Raw genomic sequence first — 23,262 nt, forward strand, 5'->3', positions numbered from 1 at the left:
GAATGAATGAATGAATGAATGAATGAATGAATGAATGAAAGAGTGAGTGAGTGAGTGAGTGAGTGAGTGAGTGAGTGAGTGAATGAATGAATGAATGAATGAATGAATGAATGAATGAATGAATGAATGAATGAATGAATCCAAATATACAGCAAAGTTGAAAAACACATCCAAATATACATTATTTACATATGAATTCAAGTATTAATGTACGTTAAGCCTATACATTAATTAACATTTCTTCTGACTAACGTGATTTGAAGTTCGTGACACGTGTGGAAGTTGGGCCTTTATTTCCTGTTGCATTCATGTCATTTATACGAAATAAACCCGAAAGTAGAATAGTGTCAGTTGGAGACATGTCACTTATAAAATATATTATGATGACATACAGGGGATGTAGAGAGACTCAATAGGTCTTCATTAAAGTATGATTTTAAGTGTTGTCTTATCGGCTTTCCGCCACCTGTCACTCAGTATTCCCCAATCAATCTGACTTATCAGAAGGTCACCATAAATGTCCGTAATATTAGAATATTAATATTCTATATATGAACATAGAATGACATATATTTTAATAGAACACGTGACTTACAGTTGACATTGCCCAGTGTGACGTTGACGTTCAGGGTAAATTGGTTAACCCTGTAAATGCTGTCAGATTCAAGAAAAACAAGACCTCCACCCCACCCCTACTGGTGACTTGTATCACTTACATCATGATGTCAAAGAGTAATTGTGCCTTGTTTCATTCCACAGGCCTTGATCACGTGCACCTAGACCCTACTTTTCTTATTGTTTCCCCGGAGGTCGTGGATAGAGTACTTGTAGTGGTTAGTCCAGGACTACATTAATGTATTAGTAATCAGAAAGTAGTTAATGACCAGTGGTAGATACTTATGGGTGTAAACTCTTTGCTCACAGCGTTTTAATTATGGTATTTATTTATTGTACACTAAACCTGCCATGATATTTGTAACCACCCCTCAAATGAGTGGACAATGACTGAACTTATATTGTAAGGAAACTATTCCCTTGTCTATCTTTGTATGATTCTATTATCTATGAAATGGCAAGTTCCCACAGGAAAGAAATGATACGTCATAGGAACAGGTGTATTATTGCTCATTAGATATAAACAAAGTGCGCAATTAAAGGTCTTCAGAGTTCAAAACGGGAGGATGAGGCAAGGGTGGGTGTCAGAAAGCCAGGCTAAAACTACCTTGACATTCCAATGCCCAATTAGACAGGACGTAATCGTTTGTTGATATTGGTCTTGAGAACACTTTGACCTTGGTCAAGTTTAGGGTGTCTTGAAGATACGGGAGCCAGCCCTCAGCCCTCTGTCAAGAAAACTGAAAACTGCAGGATATGATCAAGAATTCTACAGACCTTGATTTGAATGGTACAGACAATATTTGTGCACTAATTATGCGACTGAAAGTGAAATTACTGGAGCCCATCTACTACATATCAGCAACGTAGTATGAAGTGGATCTGTAATAATAGACTCTTGTCTTCCTCGGTACATATCAATCAGGAGTTGAACAAAAATTAAGATTTTTGTCTCTGAGAAGGATTGAAAACATCAAAGTTTGACATGTCTGTCCGCGACGTCGTTGCTAAAATATCCACCATTACGGGACATCCGGGACAATGCATCGATCTCAAAACATTTTCCGAATCCTTCGGACATCAAACAGAGGAAGGAGAAAAAAGTGAGTACCTGCAATGTAAGAAAACCGTATTAACATTATTAAAACATTTAAATACTGTACACGACGTACAGTTCTAGGGGTTATTTTAAAAGTTTTATGGGGCAGTTTATAACACCTTTAGTTTAATTTCCACCTTGTTTCCTAGGAAAAAGAAAATTTTTGCCACAATCTGACTTTTGTTTTCTATCGATATGTGTCTTAAGTGTTAACTTTGGGTGTTGGCCCTTCATTTTTCATCAAATTATAATTACAATTAGGAATAACTCGAAGATTCAATTATGAAATTATCGACTTAACAAAATCGTGTGTACTTTATTAGTTCATCAGAATTGATTAGTTTTATTATTTACACAACGTGTATGGATAACAAGCATTGTAATCAACCACTAAAGATAAACGCTACTTTAGAAGCAACCACTCATGAAGAGAACAGAATTCTTATTCGTCTGCTAGTCTTTTGCCAACTTCACTTAGATACAGAGAAGAAGAATGAAATATGCATTTTCATTAAAAGAGGAGTATTGGTTTGTCTGATCATTAAAAAAGTAGGCTTTGAATCTTAAAAAGTCATTTTCGTTGCCAATATTTTTGACAACGCAAATGTCATAGAAGTGTACGGGGAATGAATGCGGTAATTGGTCTTAAAACTACACATAATGTGTCACGTTATAACACATGATAACAAAACAGTTGTAAAATAAAACACATTAATATGTAATTGATTTTTTACGTTACACCTGAATTGACCTTTGATATTGTTTTTTGAAATGACAGCAACTTTGCAAACAAGTCTTGTAATTTTGCATTTCGCATCTTGTAGGAAGGAATGGAAAAAACTAACATTTCAACCACGCACAGAACATTTCGAATGTACACAGTATACATAAATGTAGTGTTTGCAAATAGAAATGGTCGATGAGATCAGCTTATACTGTGAGTCATTTTGAAAAGATAGACTGACTGACTGACTGTATTAAATACTGTCCTTACAATTCAGTATTTTTAATGAACTTACATATGTAAATGCATGTAAGTAACTAGATCCGCGCTTTTACAGTCAGTTGTTCATATATTATCCATTTTTCATTTCCTCGTTTTAATGGGGTCATAATGTCTAGCTGACACATTACTATGATGAAATATGACGTCATCCAGTGTCTAGTCACATATGTTATTCACAGTCAACGATTAGCAATGATATAACGATTATCGTGGCAGATATGTAGATCAGTTACGATGACGCCATGACCAGACACACAAAATTCATGACGTCATCAAACTACGTCATCGGCATATGTGGGATTAATCAAACGCCAACTAAATCCATCTGCTCTCTCGCTGTGCACAGTACGGAGGCCGTGAATCGACAGATGGCTACAGTCAGTGCTTGAAGTGAAGTCATTTACCGTTCTAATTCCATGATCATCATGAAAGTGCCCCGGTGACATTGTCATCAGTAAACTACATAGCAGTCAACACTCGAGGTTGGGATTGCTATGGAAATCCCAGGGTAGTTGTGTAGTTCGTTGGAGTTGTCTCTTTGATTAGCTATACGTTTGATTTCATGAATTGCAAGGAAGGGAAAATCGGCACTAGATTTGGTAGCATGAAGACCGCTAACGAGCACTGATATTAACAAATGGAATACGTAATTCGTAAATTGCTTTGTAGCTGTATAATTTTATAAAAGTACTTCTTATAGATATATAGAAATGCAATTCTTTGCGTCATTATGCCGACAAAACACTACACATGATCTTTGAATACACTGATAATTTAGTTCGAGTATAGTAGCATCAGTGGGTTTCCTATCATTTCTGTTTAACTCTATAGAAGGTTCATTCCAATGTCATCGCTAAAATGCATCTGATACTGTGTCTTTTATTGAAAACTTAATGGTATCAAAGGTGAAAACATTCCTATTTTATACACTTTTTCATGATTGTATTATTTGTTTGCAAAATAAAGCATATTAGTTTTAAAAAAAACCTAAATCACTAACGTTTCCGATCTTGACTATGGCTATGTACTGAACGAAAAAGCAAAAGCCTTCTTTATCTCACGTTTGAAATTGAAACTACTACATCATAATAAATATACGACTGTCGTTCTCGGTGTCAAGTTTTACATTTGTAAAACGGAGATCTATTGTGAGGAATCTGATTTTATGACGTCACAGATTTACAAAGATGTCTAGCTACCTGTTTGGGGGGGGGGGGTAGTACAACGTGTTGTAGTTGTTGATCCAAGCCACAGATAGATAATATATTGCTGATTACCAACACCTGTCCACAAAATAACGATCTTTCCTACATGACTAATAGTCTTTTCTATTTTAGACTTCGAGTCCAGTATCTCAATAATCATTCCAGTGTCATTGCACTAAAGAGGCCGTAGAAATTCTCCTATGCTCCTAGACTACATTTTTAGTGTTTATGGTCATTTAAAAATCGATCTCAGTATATTACGTTCTGACTTCTATCCTCGTTACATACAACTGGCACACGTAGACAGTTGTCAAGTATTTATTAAACCACCACGTCCCCTATCCACATCGTGGTTTAGCTTACCACACACACATTTGACCCTTCGCCTATTTACATATTTAGATGATGATGGCTTGTCATACGCGATCACAGATAGAGCGGCTGGTCTTATTCGCGACAGGTCCACTAATTATGTCGATTTGACGACTGCCATACATGATCGAGATCAAATGACGTCTACACAATGTTGTATGTCTACATGACCATAAAAACATATGTGACCAGCCCCAGCCTAGATAAGAAAACAATAATGTGGTAAAATATTCCAGTAGTCATGTGAGTCCGGTATTCATTTTAATATGGCATGCGCTTGAATGTGTTATGTCGTGGTTGGTCTGCGTGTTTACGCCGTTCTACTTGTCGTTGTTGTTGATATTGTTGTTGTGTTTGGTGGAGTTTGCATACGTTATTAGTCAAACATCAAATATATTATCCATTTGTATATTGTCATCACTAAGTGGATTGGTTTTCTATTATGGTTGTTGCTTTCTAACTTAATTAATTCCTGGCATAATGAAACATGCTGAAGCGTGTTCGTAATTGACACAACTAGCACTAATTCTCTTCTTGGCTGTTACTTTTAATGTCGTGTATTTAAATATTAATAATCATTTTACCAGATAGCTTGAACGAGAGTGTTCAAGCATGTTGCAGCTCCCCACTTCGGTTGCCCGGAAGGGAGATACCCTTAAAAACATCGGACGGGTAGGAGTTCTGGCAGCTTTAGCGCCTGCAGGTTGGATGTCATCATTTTAACAATGGTTCAATTTCTCTTCTCCCTTCATGTACAGCATCCATGTCATTGTAGAGTATATATCGACTACGTGGATAACGTGGGCTCTGTCTGTTTACTTCAGATGTGCCACAGATATATTGACATTCAGATCGTTATTACAAATGCGAACATGGTGTATAGTATTAACTATGTATCCAGAGATGACACAAGTAATCAACTGACTATTGATTGTACCATTTTCCGTTCCCACACAAATTTAGACAACTCTTCTCTCTTTTCGTCGCCATTTTTAAAAAGTGTCTCTTTTGTTTGTTTGTTTTTCTCTATAGGTATGTTGTCGATACCGTCGAGAAGTCCAACGAGGACGAATTTCTCCAAACTGCCATTCGCGCGGGAAATTAGTCGAGTGGTTGAAGTTGACGACAGTAATACTGATCATACCACAGAAGGCTTGGTAAGCAGAGACGATGTCTTACCAATGGCGTCTACGAGTTCGTACGATCCTGATGTGTGTCAGGAGACTCTGTTATTAGACTTCGATTTCTATTCGAACGATCCCGGTGAACATGTTCGCGGTATATTTGAACGTTTGGTTGGTGGCTCCGAAATCCAGAAAACTGTACCACTTATATTGGATTACCTGGATAAATTATCTGCTTCGGATATCTATTCTCAAGTCGTGCAACGATTAGCCGAAGGCGGATTAGAGTATTGCTTATCGAGATTAGTGGATAAATGGGATCAGGTTTTCACTGAGGATACGTCTCAAAATGACGCAGAGGTGGAAGTATTAAGTGTTATTCGATTAATGTGGACTATGAGCCCCTATGCAACTGTTTTGCGGAGGATTTTAGGTCTTAAAGAAGACCTTTTTCCAGTATTCAATGAACTTCTACAGAGAGGTCAGAGGTTGTGCCATCGATTGGAGAAAGATGGGGATAGGAAGAGGCAAGTTATGTTGTTTGAACAAGCTATAATGTCAATTTTACAGAATTGTTTGTTAGTATCCGGCAAACAAGACGATGTTAATATACTTTGTCAGATAGGACTGATAGAAACCATCGTCGATGTCTTGAAAAGGAGTAAAGACAGGATGACGGGCGAAGCTTGCATCAAATCCATTCTATTTATCGCCGAATATGGGCCGTTAGCTGCCATGGTAACGTTAAGGGACTGCTATGTGACTAGGGCATTAATGAAGTTTTGGGAGTTTGTTCTCCACGACAATAACCCCAGGGCACACCGCCCAGTAGCCCCCATCGGGTTAATGATCGCTAGGATCGCACAATTACTAGGGCAACCAGAAACAGTGCACTGTAGCTTAGTTACAACATTGCCAAGAGAAAAAAGATTAACGTTAAGATGTACAGAATTCAAAATGGTGACGTGGTGCTCATACTCAGAATGTGGTCGTTGCCAAAGGGATTTCTTAGAACGTTTTAAAGTATGTTCACTATGCAAACTTTGTCGGTATTGTAGTGAGGGTTGTCAGAGACGTCACTGGGAGTCGGGGCATAAACAGGAATGTTTCCAAATAGGGACGCTACCCAGACATTTTACAGACAATAGTGACGCATCCTATGCCACCTGTTTTGACGACGGAAATGACAACATATGACAATCACCGACAAATTACTATTTTCTTGCTTTCGATATAACTCCCACGACAGACACATCAAGTGAGCCAGGGTCATTCCATACTACCAGTGTTTAATTTATTTTACAAATTTATATATCGAGATGGACGCTGTCTTCTCTCTTATGACTTCATTGTCAATTGTTCCACTTCTGTGAGTATTTTCGTCTCGCCTCAGATATTAAATGTAACTCAAGAGTTCGACAACCTCCCTCTGACCCACATGGCAGTACATGATGCTCCGCCATCTTTCTATGCAATGTATTCATAAACACTAAGTGAGTCAGCGTTGTGTTATATATACAACAATTTTCACCATCAGACATGTATCGATGTGAGACCCATATATCGCAAAGGTTCTTAGACAATACATATTTTAATTCACTCTTCTTACTATCTTTTCAAAATCGATTCGTTTTCCCCTTCAGTACAAAACAAACAGGAATCAAAGTTTTTTTTAGTGACATTTCTTAATAATTTCATAATTACAATACCAAAATTTCGCAGAAAACTTTTGTAAGTTTAATTCAATAACTTCTCAAATTAAATAGAGTTGAGAGGTGCCAATAATTTACAAATGAACTCGAGATTTATATTCAACAGAGCTTCGATGGGAAATATTTCAAATAACTTTGGCGGGGATATGATAGTGCCCCGAGGCTAACCAGCCAAATGAGAAAATGACGAGAAATAGTTGTGCCTGAGGCATGTGAGGCCGAAGAGACAACATTTAATGAGAAAGCGATATTCGGCTTCCATATTCTTCCAGTTAAACATGCCTAAACCTGGCAATGTATGGCTAGACAGAACAAAATTGTCAATTAACTAGAAAAGTGACTTCGTGACCTTATAATAGGTTTCTTTTTCTCTCTTTTACAAAAAAATGATAGACCCTGTTATTATCCAGGGTGGCATATTTCTATAAAAGAACAAGTATAAATTCGTACAATGGAATACATATTGAAAACAAATTTGATATTACAATGTAAAATCCCCCGATTATTTCTATATATACATGATGCAAATTTACCACATTGCATTATATAACAATAAAAGAGGGAGGCCAGTAAGTGTCCCTTTTACTTCAATCTTAATCAACGTAGCCATATTTATACTAAGTCTTGTAGTTACATGATGTCACCGAATGACATAAGACTCGTTGCCCCGTGAATGTCGAATGCGTCACAAGGTCTTATCACATTATGTGCTCGGGTTTCTAATTACTTATTTGCCTTCTTGGACTCTCAATAATTTATAATGTGCCCCATTTCAAGGGCTTTGTTATTTTTTTATGAAATATTATCAAAGTTCAAAAGGGTAAGCTAAATGATATGGAAATAGTTTTCATAAGTGTACGTATTTGTGGTGTCGTTCTCACGCTTCTCAACGATTCAAGGTACACTTGGGTAGTTCTATACTAACGACAAATACGACAGAGTGTGTGTAAACTTTTGACCCAGAAAACAAGCCGAGTCTTGAATATGACAATAGATCGATCAGCCGTGTACTCTGTTACTGTAATTAAGCAAATTTTCAATTTTGTGCCGTAACATAACAAGATTTCATATTTATTAATTAAAAAAACGGTAGGAAATTACCGGTCCATTTATTAGACAATGAAACTTAATGTAAATGTATTTGAGATGTGTTTATAACATATCCCCCCCCCTCCCATAGAAAAGGGTGTCAATTTTTTGTCAGGCACCTGCTGTGATCATACAGGCCTTTTTCGGCATCGATTTTGTAAAAAAATATCGAACTTTGTATATATTAAAAAGTCTAATGGTGAAATTTGTACTTATTGGTTGTAATCGGTACTAATTGCGGTGGATGAGTGTCTTTCTCTTTAAGCAATACTTTCAAAACGAGTAAGTTAAAACCATTACAAATGTATTAACGTGAAACCTACAGTTATGTTATTTCCGTGCTTTCCGTTTTAATGTGTCACTCGTCTGTCGAAGGCAACATTAATTATATTTACTCAAGAGGAGATTGATTGGATTTCGACAGTAATGACTTTGAAGTCGTCATGTACATTTCAAATTTCTTGAAATGACGTATACCTTACTTCCTCCATGTTGCATTTGAACGTTCACGTACGTGCTAGTTTTAAGACTTAAGGGTCATTGAAAAGTTAATACGAGAAAATACATTTGTATGTTGTTTGGTGTACGTGATGAAATCGAAGACATGTATTCCGTTTCACATTCCTGGGGTGGTATCTGAAATGACCACAGCCTGTGTTCTATGTCTTTACTTTCTGATTCTGAAATTGGACTTTTTTTCTTTGTTCTGTCAGTCTTTCAATATATGTCCATCTTGTTTTGAATCTTCCTAATAAACACGTGGATGTTGTCCTTTATGCTGCGTGCTGAATCTGCTGCTTGCTGAATCTGTTCTATATGCTGCGTGTTGAATCTTTGAGTAATAGACCCAGCTTTTCTATTTTTATTTCTCCTCCAAATTGCAACTATAAACAAACTACCTACAGAATACGACCTTACTCGCGATATTGTTACAACTCGGTGATTTGACGACGAAATTGTCACGATTCCATGGGTTCATGTATTTAACAACTCTAAATTATTTTTTATTAATATTCGTCACACAGTAGGAAAGTGTTAACATACAACTAGTAATCGTTTAAAAGTGTATCAACGTCTTCTTTTTTTAAAACCACCAAATGTGTTTCATTTGTGTCGACAAAGGCATTCTCCATTTCATGGGATTAGCTCATACACGAAAACACAATATTTAGTTCATTGACAAAGAATGTTACATAGCGTATGTCACGCCCCCACCCCACCCCCGTCATAAAAAGTCATAAATAATTCACCCTACATGTAAATATGTGGTTATTCAAGGGTGACAATACTTGTTCGTGAACTCTTTATTAGCAAGTACTGAATATCCCATTGAGACGTCTCGTTTCTACGTGCCCATGCATGTCTATCATACAACCTATAGGTGATTGTGGTCAGATGAAGAAATAAAACACATGTATATCATGTCAGTATATACAATAAATTAGTAGAGTGATATGGAGCTAGATTTCACTCATGTATATTGTATACATAACCAGGGAAGAAACTTTTCATCATCTATCATACTGATTCTCACGAGCGAGAGCAGTACTCGATGCAATATAAGTAGCATAGCATTGTCGGCCAAAAAAAGAATAAGGAATAACTCTGAGTAACGACTTATAACATCATTATTATTTTGGATTAAGTATATGTATATATATATATATATATATATATATATATATATATATATATATATATATATATATATATATATATATATATCTGTGTCTGTGTAATATACCGTATTACATACATACATACATACATACATACATACATACATACATACATACATACATACATACATACATACATACGCACGCACGCACGCACGCACGCATGCATGCATGCACGCACGCACGCATGCACGCACGCGCATACATACATACATACATACATACACACACACACACACACACACACACATACATACATACATACATACATACATACATACATACATACATACATACATACATACATACATACATACATACATACATACATACATACATACATACATACATACATACATACATACATACATACATGCGTAAGTGTATTCTGATCTTGACCAACATTCTTTGATAATCACTTTATCTAAAAATAACTAGCTAGTCTGATATGATAGGAAGCAGTCCAGTAGTAAATCACAACAATGGGCTCAAGGTCGCAATAACTTTATTCGATGCATTATATCAATGTGGACTTTATCTTCTTGATGCTCTTCTCGCATTTATTGGCTTCGTCCGAGGAATGACAATCATCATTCCACTCGAACACTACATGCCAAATATGTACTTTGAACTGGTACCCACAAACAGTCTGAAGAAATAAGTAAGAATAACCCAAACAACGGTACTGATAACATGCCAAAAATGGAATCATAACAAAATAAATTGAAAATTGAAAATTGTTTTCTTCTAAACGTGAAATGCACTCTTTCCCCAGTATGTCGTAATCTATTTTGATACTGCATTATTTGCTGTTCAGGAAACATGTCAACATATTTTTTAAAGAATTAAAGATATTTTACTTGCAGTAAATGAGCACAATCGTTGACCAGTTTCGCATCTCGGTGGACTCTCCACGAAGTTTGACGAATAAATCATAATTTCGTTTCAAACCTTTCCCAAAAGCCCCAAGAGCGCGTATCGCTTTCAATTCATTGGATAACAAAATTATAATTTTATTGACAATTTTTTTCTATATTCATAAGTATAATTATTATTCGGGATTATTGTCAGGAACGTAAGTATTCCCATTAAACGAAAGGCATACTCTGATCACAATTGCCACTTGGTGGCAGTATTTCAAGATAAAATACCCATTATTACACCCCATCAACAAGTTTCTGCTTTGTAGTTTTTAACGGGAAACTTGTTGTATTTCAAATAACCATTACTGTTCAAATATGTGGACGTAGCTTATTGTTAAGAATGTGCTATGCAAGTTTCACGCATATTTTGTTTCACTATCATCATGGCAAGTCATTGATTCAGAAAGCCGATGAGCCTTGTATTGTAACAAGAGTGGTTACATTTTGATTAGAGCACTAACAAAAGTAATGAGAAGCTTGTCATTAACCAAATTCATGTTTGTCGCAATTTCGAGGGATCCATGCTGATTTCCAATTTATAAGTTTTACCCCTGCCCTGGCACGGGTCTATAACGACACAACGGCCCTTTAAATTTCCTCAACTCCCTGGGGAGGTTCCCAATTATACAGCTGGGTTGACTGGGGAACAAAGGCGATACTCAAATCTTGTCCATTGACTGTTAATAACCAATGAGAAACAAACGGCAGTGACGAGTCTCGAACCTGCACCGTACATATTCAAACCCGGACACTCTAACCATACGACCATCATGGCTGTACGTATGTAATGGTGAAGAGGGATACTGAAACACATAACTACATTATAGTTAACTAACTATTCATCTGGCTAAAATGTTGTTGATTTATGTTTCATACATAAGCCGAGTCCACAAGGAGATAGAATTGTCCTACAGTATGTACGTAAAAGGTACTATGCCACACACACCATGTACACAAATACTGCATATTACAGTGTAGATTTTCAAATAGCCTGTTCGTGAAGTGTTACGTCTTACTGTCAGGTGAGTAAATATAAAAATACATGTACAAACATTCTACACCCCCGTCCAGACTACCACCCCCACCCACCCCACCCAGCCCTTCATCAGACCACCACCCCACCCACCCCGCCCACCCCTCGTAATAAGAGAAAATCAAACTACATTTATTTGTACAAGTTACCTACTATGTTATTAAAGCAAGTCACGTGGTTCGAGAAGGTACAACTGCAAGAAAGGTAGGATGAGACTTTCAAAGAAAAAATATTGTATGTATCATTGAACATTTACTTGAATTACACGAACACTGCAGCAGGTCTATTATTTCTCTGCAAGCCAATACAAACAGTATTTATATTTTCGTTTTTCACTCATTAAAAGACGTCGAGAGAGGGCGGTCTTCAGTCGATACGATGCTTGCAGTAAGCTATTTCGTCGGGCACATATGTTTATACGCGGTGTACACGTATGTACATCGAAACATTTCTTTAGGTATCGAAGTTTCTAATCCTTCAAAGTTTACACAACACTGGCTAGCTACAGATCTGTCTTACAAATACCAATACTACGTAAAGTTGACATCATTATGATCCCATCCGCAAATAAAAAAAACAATGTTACTATATGAAAAAACGAGTCCTTAATATTCGTTGGTTTCAAATATTAGTTGTTGATTCTTTGAGGTTCGTACGTTTTCTATCGACTACGTTTGATAAAATGGGAAAGACGGATTATTTACGTTGTAATTTTTCTGCAGCAGAGAAAATAACTCATTTCGTAGGATACTCGGACTCGGCCTACAACCAACCCCGCTCGGCCATGAAGTGAGCCCTCAACGGTGAGGCTGGGTAACTGAGACTAATTTCGTTTTATCTAAAACTAAAGTCGTCGCCTCGCTCCGATCCGGAGCAATACTATAACCGCATACTGATCAGTTCGTGGCAATTGCAGTTCCTATCAGTACGCATTAGTATTCAATGCTACGGAGCGAGGCGACGACTTTGTTTTGGATGAAATGTAGCAAAAAAGGCACTAACGACTGTCGACAGTCTAGTGTTCGGCAAGTGTGTTCGGCTTCCAATATGGGAGAGTGCGCCACCAACGGTATAACATATATGCACATTTGTTTTTTAGCTTTCCCCAGTGTGGCAATAGTTGAACAATTATGCGTGTTTGCGTGCATGCTGAATGGCACACAAATTTTTCCATAAATATAATCCACATAAAAAGCTCATTAAATTTGAAATTTAACTTTGTAAAGGTTCGAAGATGTCCGGTTAATTTCTGGGCAAATCAATTAAAACTCAATATGAGTTCCTCTAAGGTTTGACATGTCGACGATGCGTCATAACTAAAACGCATTGTGTGTGTGAATCACATGACCATGATATGATGTATTTCTCGTCAACCAACTTGTCAAAGGAATATATCAATTTGTACTATAAAGTCCGTTTTAAAACCATAGATAAGACCCCATGGTGGAGGGTCTGTGGTTTTACTTATCAAAGCAAAGTGTGCACGATTGAAATGGTCCATGGCATCGATAGTGTACTATCCTTGTGACAACATGTCAATTTTTCTGCCATAGTTTCCATAAGAGACGAAAACAGTCGAACAATTATTTCTGTTTAATAATATTGCGATTTGTTAGTGAGGGCGCCACCAGACGGTGGAATTACTAGAAGCTTGTGTTTGAAAGCTTGTACAACAGTACCACACATGGAATAAAAGAAGCTCTTTAAATTTGTATTATGAATATCTTTATATTGCTTATTGTATCGTCAAGGAGATCTGGTCTCATTTGTGAATACATACAATAACACGTTACATGTTTATGATTGATATGTGTGTATGTTATATGGATTTTGATATGTGTGTACATTATATGGAGTAGTAAAAAGACACTACTACAAGCTGTTGTTCCTGTCAATGACACATTTCCTGATCAGCCTGCTGGGAAAAGTACGACTTGAAACGGATTTCAGAATTTATGGTTTACATTTATGAGTTTATTATAGAATCCGTGGGTGTATAGGCCGCAACCAGATATATCAATGGTGTACATTCACTGGTTTTCATACACAGTCACTTATGAGCTAATATTCTTTTCCAGGATGGTGATATTCTAGTCTAGGATGGTCTAATACAAAATAATGACGTTATTAGGCGATATTTAAAAAAAATACCGTTGTCGGTGATTGCTCCGGAATATTAGCTCACAAGTGACTGTGTTTTCATACGTTTTTTGGCTACCCAAAAAGTAGTTGTGTCAACTGATATGACATCTGATATTGACTATTATGTTCCAACTGGTTTTGACAATCCTCATGCTGTGTATTTTATTACATGTTTTGTTTCGTCGTGTTTTCATAGATGTGGCCGGGTGTGGTATGGTTTTGGTTTTTCGTAGACAAATTTAATTTCACGGAGTCATGAAATCCGTGGAGGCGTTGACACACGACCTCATATAACTCTCATACAACTGCGATTTCCGAGTCACTATTTCATATTTGTCAGTTTTTGCCTAGTTGTGAAATGAATACGCGAATTCTACCTTAAAGTTGATTTACCCCACTCCCGTCCTCCTTTACTCCCCACCCCCACCCCTATCGAATTACACCATACAGAGATGTAAGAGATGTATACATAAATAGTAGACGGGTTGTGCCGGGCCGATAAGGAACATTTTTGGGAATACACGTATGTACAGAGACAAAAGTTTCATTAATATATTTTTAAAAAAATACAACATCTGTGTTTTATTACATTGTATATGTAAGAAATGAATATCTATGACCTGGAACCCGAGACTCACTACGAACCTACATCCATGCATGCACCATGAAATCCAGTTATTCGTTCAACTTCTACACAATAGGTAGAGTCTGTCATCAAGTGAGAGTGTGTTTGTTTGTAAGTAATGACTGTAAATTATCAGTCAACACACCGGAAATAAAGCTTTTTATATACAAGTGTGTTCGATCTGGTCGCTGACCGTAAAAACTGTATCCAGCGATTTGGTTCACAGAGTTGAGAAGATAACAGAGAGAGAGATGTGGAAATAATTTAGTGATACATATATATATTCATGAGGTTTCATCGTATGTTGCTATTGGTTCAGACCATGATGTATGTAGTGATCGGAGGTATTGGCTTCATCCCAAGGAGTACGGCCTTCGTAGTACTCATTGTAGTCTGGCGTCATAGGTTAAAATCTTTGTCGTAAATTCTTTAATGATAAACTTGACAATAATCGATATCATCAATATCTCAGCATTGTGTATTTTGTGGTCATTTATTAGTTTATTGTTGTTGGAAATAGACATACTAGCAATCGTAATCGCAGCAGCAGCAGCAGCAGCAACAACAACAGATAAATCATGCCATTTCATTCGCCCAAAGTTCAACCAATATTGTCACCGCCTCCTCGCCTCAATTAACTCACCTGTGTGGCAAATTGTATGTAGTCACCTGTGTTCTGATGAACCCCAACACAGTGCCATTTCGTCCGTTATTTATAAATATCTAAACATTTCTCAGTTTACATTTCCATCACCATTCCCATATTTGACAATATAGAATTACTCGTAACATATATCCCCTTATTATTTTAAGTTTGAACTTGTTCTCAAAATGCCCTACGTTAGTTTCACTCCACCATATCTACGTGTATATAGGTCCCTATTTTAGAATACGTCTGTTGGCTATTTCTGATCACAAGTTGAATGTACCGGCTGTTCCTGGATACCACTACCCCTTGGCATGTAGACGACTGATAATATTCGTAGGCTGGTTTATAAGTGGATCGAAAAACAAGTAACCTAACCCAATGTACAAAATCCCAGAGACGTGCCTGACGTCAAGTATTCGGTAGGCGATAAATATTGAAAGACCAGGGGCTAACAAACCCGATGAACTGTGGACAGACCTATATGGACTAATTACCAACGTTTGGCTTGACCCCCAAGGTCATACCACAGGCTGCTGCGTTCAACGAAAACGTGTGTGACGTCGTAATTGGCCAAGTTCCAATCAATCACGTCATCCGATCTCATCGACTTGGAGTAGTGTGACCCCCTTTATGCTCACCAGATTTTGTAAATAAAGGAACAGTTATAACGTTGATATATCACGTATCACGTCAAATTTCTTATCTTTTTTTTCTTCTTTTTTCATATTGTGGCCTTCATACTATATCTGTAGTGACATATGTGACGTCATCGTTTACAAATATTTTATGTGATTCGTAAAACTATAAACAATTTCCATCGTTCTGAGCAGAATTTGTCCCCAGGAATTTGTCTTCACACTCAGTCGATTTCATAGACTGTTGCTATTGTTTAAAGAAAAAAATTTAAAAAAAACGCGAAAAAAAATTCACTGGGCTAAACTTATTATTGATATTAGGACAGAGTAAGCTGTCATTTGAATAAACTGAAATGTTGTTTTAACAGACAATTCTCAACTTCACGACTTACAGTAATAACCGACATAGTTGAGAGTATATTCGAGTTGTTTGGAATCAATCCAATTCATAGCGGTAAAGCTGTACTGTATATGTTTTACAATGTAATTGAATGATGAGCCAGGGTTGGTGTTTTAATTGATCAGTAAACTCATCTTTCAACTGTGTAAACTAAAGAGAAACTTATAACACAGATATGTTATAGAATACCTATATGATGGGTATGTCTGGCGATAACTCCAAGCCCATACGTGTAATTGGTTTTATATTTCATCGAAAGATTATTCTTCAAACAGCAGTGTTTATAATGCAGCATATATAAGGACCTTACTACATTATCCTAGTCCTAGAAGTACGATGGAGCACAGTAACCTACAAAGAAATGCACCATTTGTTGGCGGTCATGATGTATTCTACCACGATGCCGCGAACACAGTGACATATCAGGACCTATCTCAAATGGAGAAGTGATTATGATGACAAATAAATTAAATCCAAATCCGACATTTGATATGTTTTGAATGATTGCAAATGACTTTTCATCAATCACAATATTAAACTCTGCTATTGCTCCTTCCCTACTAATATCAACTTTTAACTGACAGTGTCGCTGATATCCCTCGTGCCTATCTCTTAGCCGAATGGACGTCGAGTGTGAACTTAGAATGACCTTGCTATGCACGGTTCAAGTACATTTACGACCGCTGAGTCACATCGTTATCAAAGCCCAAACTGTCGTACTGTGGCAGTTCACAACATTGAACCTAAAAATAGATTTATCACATAATAATCATGATGATTCATGACGGTACGGCTGATCAACAACAGAAATGAAACTCAGAAAAATCCGATATTGGGAACACCGTTTTATTTCCCAATACTATTATTATTTGATTTTATATAGACAAAGCGTGATACGTACAAAAGATAAACGCTACTGAAAGTTCGGATTGTACAAAAATTATATCTTGTGTTTCATAACATCTATATTACCACGACCCCATATATAAACTAGATACATAATTGTTATTTCTGGTTTGTTGTGTAGATACTTTAAATTTGATAATATGTATATAAATAAACATGTATGTATGTATGTATGTATGTATGTATGTATGTATGTATGTATGTATGTATGTATGTATGTATGTATGTATGTATGTATGTATGTATGTATGTAAATGAAAACTGGATGTTCTCAACAAAAGTCGACTTAAATGGTTCACCGTGTTAACAGAGCATCATCAGGTCAGTATGCATATAACAAAATAACGTCTGTTTATACATTACTTTGGTAATACTATGGTTAGACCAGGAAGTCTTTTGTGAAGACATACATGGCTGTACTCTTTCCACGTTCTACGGTATGCAGTATACGGTAAACGGCTTTGATATGGAAGTATAGCTATTCTTTAATACCGGGTAACCCTCACCCCATCTCCTTCTAATAGTAATGTCACCTAGAACTTAAAGTGACCCATTGAATTTCCAATGCTACGAACTACGTACGAAGATGCTTTATAAGATACAAAACATTAAACTTGACATCGGACATCAAATAACAAACCTTGACATGAATACAATTTTCAATCGTTAAAGTTCACGTTTGTGATAGGTCACCATGGCAATGGCATCCGTATATGGAAGCTTGAACACTCCTTTGGAAAGAATTAAAGTTGCATGTATTAAAATTTAGTTTTCTTATAAAATACGTTGTTTCCATTGTAGAATACTTTAAAGTGAGAGAGAGAGAGGGAGAGAGAGAGAGAGAGAGAGAGAGAGAGAGAGAGAGAGAGAGAGAGAGAGAGAGAGAGAGAGAGAGAGAGAGAGAGAGAGAGAGAGATAATCTCTTTGAGATCAATCTGTAGGGTAGGGAGATGATACAACTGTATTTCAGAGAATGTCTGATGTGGGAATATGGCTCGATCTTGTAGGCAATCATTCCCAGAACTACAAAATAAAAAAAAATCAAGGGACAATATACAAAGGAAATCGAGCCGTGTTACCCCGATCAGTACTAGTTTTAATCAGATTGGTCCCTTCCCAGACTGCTGATATTCATGATGTTTGTACCGTTGGCCATATTGCTAATAACTATTATAGCAAATAACAACAGAAAAGGATAATTAACTGAAGTCATGTTTTCCAATAAAACGTTAAACTTGTATGTATGTGCGGATGGAAACCCGATAGAACCTACGTCAATATAATGTCAAACGTAATATTTAGACAAGTCAACTTGGAAGTTAAACAGCATTATCAATATCCTAGTTATACAGAATATCACAAATACATGATATCGTACTACCCACATGTCTGCGCAAAACGCTAAGGAGCAGAATTTATCGTTTAAAACGTCCAACATAAGAAGCAGATTTTTACATTGTTTTTCATTAACTTTGTATAATTTTGTAAAAATTTTGTTGTTGTTGTTGTTGTTGTTGTTGTTGTTGTTTTTTTATCAAAACGGTAACATTAGAATCATAAGCTTACAAGCTAATGTACAAGATCGGTAGGGTGTCTGAATTCCTGGACTTCCTATAGTATCAGAAACGCGTTGTTGTCTAGTAGCATATATCTATGACGTACAACGTAGTCAACGCTGACTGTGACTGACAAGCATACGTCACAATATTTAACTGATGTCATAACAACAAACATGTTTATTAGTAGTTTCACGTCGCATTCAACGTTACTCTTTATACATTTAAGTGCCCGGTGAATCAAATTTATGCTTTGCACTTTTATATATGTAACTGTTTATAGAAAACCGGATATCAAATATTCAATGATATTTATATAGTTCACATTAGACTGAAGGGGTGAAATACATGTACAAAACTAGCAGAATGAAATGAATTTTGAGACGTTTTGGGAAAGATCATGTTCACAGTGAATTCTAAAATTGTGACTTAAAAAAAATTCAGAACACATTCTCAATATTTAAAAAATGGACAAAATGTGGATCTTCTCGTAAAAAAAAATGACCTCTTTATGGTACTATCCACGAAGCACCGTATTATTTTTCCGAGTCGTTGCCTCGGTGGAAAAATATGCTGTCGTTTGGGAGACTGGTATGTGGTTAACCTTTTCGTCGTGTCTTTTATTTTCTAAATATTGCTTCTAATGTTATTTTTTCTCTCTCGAGAATGTCACATAAATACAATGTTATAGGTATTTACGCATGCGTCAGATAGGGTGCTAAGGTCCTACATGTAAGATAGAGTGTAATACAGTAAACAAAATTTATTTTATAAACGCCCCCAGTGATATCCTTTCACTGTTAAGTTATGGATAGTCAATTGACATAACTATAGCGACATGAGCTATGCATATATGGAGATATCGTGACAATGCACTTGCAACGATCAACACATTCTGAATTGAACGGATATTAATTTGCAATTTGATAACTATGGTACGAAATTGTCGGTGTGTGTTGGGAATGAGTGGACTCCAAATTATGTCGGCGAAAAAAAAAAAATGTTAGCATGACATTACGGTGATTAGAGACCGGTGATGTTATTCAGTCACAATTTTATAGGTTAGCTTAGTCTCAGTGGATCGATCGCAATCCTCAAACAAAGTCGCCATCTCTGCCTACATCGTGTATACGCCACATTGTTGTATTTCCCTACAGGAGTTTTAATCAATGAACTACTGTTTTGCCAAATGTTATGAATAACGCACTGTGTTGAACTTGACGTTGAACGGGGAATGACCGACCTTGACACGTGAGTGTCGACTCAGTCTCGTTCATCCTTCGTTATCACCCAGGTCACGCTGGTCGTTGCACTTGTCATCTTTTTTGTGAAATGGAGATTTAATTTGGTAATCTTATTCAAGACAAGTAAATAATTTACAGTTGTTGTGATTACTGTTCCTTCTGAACACCTGTACCACAACTATTATCACCCTCCTCCTCCTCCTCCTCCTCCTCCTCCTCCTCATCATCATCATCATCATCATCATCATCATCATCATCATCACCGTCGTCGTCGTTACTAACCGAAGTATTGTAACATTATGTTCAATCTGAACAATCTAACAGTAAATCTACAATTGTGTAACTTCAAGAATACCGCCATTAGCATCACAACCACAACTATCATCATCAACGACGACGATAACAACAACAACAACAACAACAACAACAACAACATCCAAACAATAACATCAACATCGTTATCTTCTCCTTCTCACAATCATCATAATCACTATCTTCCCGATTTTCCCTCCTCCCTTCTTGTCTTCATGCAATGTCCATATACTAGTATCACCACTGTATGACCACGATGCTGGTTAACGTTGTGTATCCCCCGGGGTCTAACATGACAAGTTCATGTGTGTCATTGAACCATAGTTCTCTCATGCAACCATTAATAACAAATCAGCGTGGGCATTATTGCCGTCGTCGTCCTCCTCTCCTTCTTTGCCTTCTGATCGTTGTCATCACTCATAAACGTGACATTGCATTGATAATGCACCGATTTTTCTTTCTTTGCTCGTTCATTAGCATCGATTTCTCCGACAAGAAATTGTATTTGTTCTTTTATTTGCTATTTCTTACCGACAACTGTCACTGTGTGAAATATCAATAATGATGAAAGTGTTTTGGTAGGTTCGGCATTTCAATGTACTACATTAAAAAATGCGCAAATTAATCCTTTGGGTATATAACATTGTAAAGACTGAAGTACGTGGCAATACTCTTTCTCTTGTCTTTGTATCCATTTTCTACGGACTTTCAAATACATATTGATATTGTGCTTGTGTCGTTTGTTATATGCACGGAAAGTTTAGACCATACATCGAAGTTTCAGATCAAAGAATAGGAATACCACTACAATGAGATCTGCAAGGTTGAATTAATTAGAATGTATTATATAACACACATACCTTCTATATTTACCTATGTAACTTGACCCGATGTCCCTGAAATATTTCAATTCCGACGTTAATTCAGACAGCATTCGTGAAATGAAGACTGTGTTGACATAATCAGATGGGGTAGACGGCCTTGTGTTTGAATTTGGCTTCGATCCCAATAACCCATGTAGGAGAGATATCGGGGCGATGAACTCAGGTCTGTGTTATTGTGAAAGAATCGAGTCGTTGTCTCTGCGTTTAATAATAGGTTCTACTTTTCAATGCCAAACCCCTCGATTGATTGAAACAATCGCAAAAACTAGAAAAGGTGTTATGAAATCGGAATGTACATACACTCGAAAGTAAGCACGTATTTTTTTTCGAGAAAAAAATATTCTAAAAATTTAAAGAAAAAAAGGCAATGATCGCAAGAGTCTTGTAACACAAATTTCGCAAACCCTCACACGGCCAGAATAGTTGTAGTCTAGTGCTATCCATGGCATCGAATCTCAAGATCTATCTTGGGGTGAAGAAATGCTTCGATACCACCGTGCTAAATCTAGACTAGATATTGTTGTGGCTGTCCGAGTCAACCCGATTGGAGTAATTACATTTTCCTTACAATGTTCGATACTTTTATTTTGGTATTCATTTCTCTTGTTTCAGTAAAGACATTCTCGCAAGCAGAAGCATACAATCATGAGTATTTCTGCTGAAGCACAGACAAGTAAGCTGAAGTAACGAAATATGAAGCATCTTTAGCGAACTCGTACTTTCCAACGGTGCCGTAAAGAGTGCTGCAGTTTACGACGTTTAAAACAGATCATGTCATTGAGTCACTTATCTCCCTCTCATGTCACCGTTACGTAGAAACGAAAAAAACAAGCATCTAACGAAACGTCTGTTTTAGGTACAAGTTTCATTTTAGTGGTGCTTAATTACGATGCAATCCTCTGCTCGAGGATTTTTTTTAGAGATTTGCTGTACTTTTATAAATACTTGAACATGCTCGTCTGTATTTTTCAATGTCCTTTTTTAAGTTCTAGTCAAGTTCTAGTTGTTTTATAATGTTGTTTTTGTGTGTATTTATATATTTCTTCTGTTTCAAGTTGTCACTTTAGCTATGGGATATTTTTGAGCGTTGTTGTGTTCTTTCTTTCCCGAAATAAAGTTTAATAATAATATTTGCAGTTGGATATATGTGTCATCATTTGCACAGCAGGTAGTGTTAGAGGGAGTGTGGTCGACTACACCTTGGATTGACCATGGGTGTATTTCTATTAGTACATATGGATAGGCGTAAAGTTGGTTATTTACTTCCATTAAAAAGCGGTATTTCATACAGTGTCGATAATCATATTTTTTTACAATGGTAAATATACAACTACTCTGTTTACGTTCAATCCGCCATCTGTGTCACGATGTCCCGAACAACGTAAACATTGTACGAAATGCAATTGTTTGTACGGGTACGGTGTACTTGCCCTGCTTACCGCGTGGAAGTGTAACAGACAGACGCATAGGTGCGTGTAGTTCTTCGTGGAATGCATGCACAATGGACAGGACGTGATGGCTGTACGATGCGATGCGGCAAACTATCAACAACAATACAGAGTGTAGATTGTATACAAACTCTTCGGCAGACAAAGTCCACATTGTCGTCTGTGCTAGTGTCTTTTCGCACCATAACAAACTAAACAAGAAGCACAATTCCTAGCAAAACAGCCTTTATTCTGAAATACTTCTAAAGCTGGTCCATTCAAAAACATGTTATCAAACATCTTCTATGGGAAAAAAATTATGGTATACACCGAGGAATTTCGAATTGACAAATACATGTATGTACTCCTAGTATATTGTGGTCAAGATTAACAATTATAAAGGTTGAAGCATATGCTAGTACGTAGTACTGGTGTGTTGTTGTTTTTTTTATCTGAAAACAGGATAGTGGGAAAATATTTCTATTATAGCACAGTTACTAAGAAACGAGACCAGTATCTTTATAATCGTCATGTTTTCATACATTGCTTAAAAATCACATGATCACACGATAGCATGCAATGTGGTTGTTTTTCCTTCATTTGCGGGTATGGTATACGACGTACC

The 23,262-nt window shown here is 36.7% G+C and overlaps 1 protein-coding gene across 5 annotated transcripts in view; it reads left to right on the top strand.

Annotated features, from left to right (window-relative positions):
- LOC144436901 (uncharacterized) overlaps nt 1-8,975 on the top strand; it is a 76,982-nt gene extending 68,007 nt beyond the window's left edge. For 3 of the 5 annotated variants that reach the window (XM_078125776.1, XM_078125783.1, XM_078125799.1), the window contains one exon: nt 5,330-8,975. In XM_078125776.1, coding sequence (XP_077981902.1) covers nt 5,330-6,618 — 1,289 coding nt within the window. In that variant the 3' untranslated portion in view covers nt 6,619-8,975. Of the gene's footprint in view, nt 1-4,354; nt 4,541-4,579; nt 5,001-5,329 lie in introns of those variants that run through there. The other 2 variants (XM_078125791.1, XM_078125766.1) reach the window with 2 other exon arrangements.
- The last annotated feature ends 14,287 nt before the right edge of the window (nt 8,976-23,262 follow it).

The sequence above is a fragment of the Glandiceps talaboti genome, chromosome 1 (genome assembly GCF_964340395.1).
Source record: "Glandiceps talaboti chromosome 1, keGlaTala1.1, whole genome shotgun sequence".
In the NCBI taxonomy this organism is placed as follows: domain Eukaryota; kingdom Metazoa; phylum Hemichordata; class Enteropneusta; family Spengelidae; genus Glandiceps; species Glandiceps talaboti.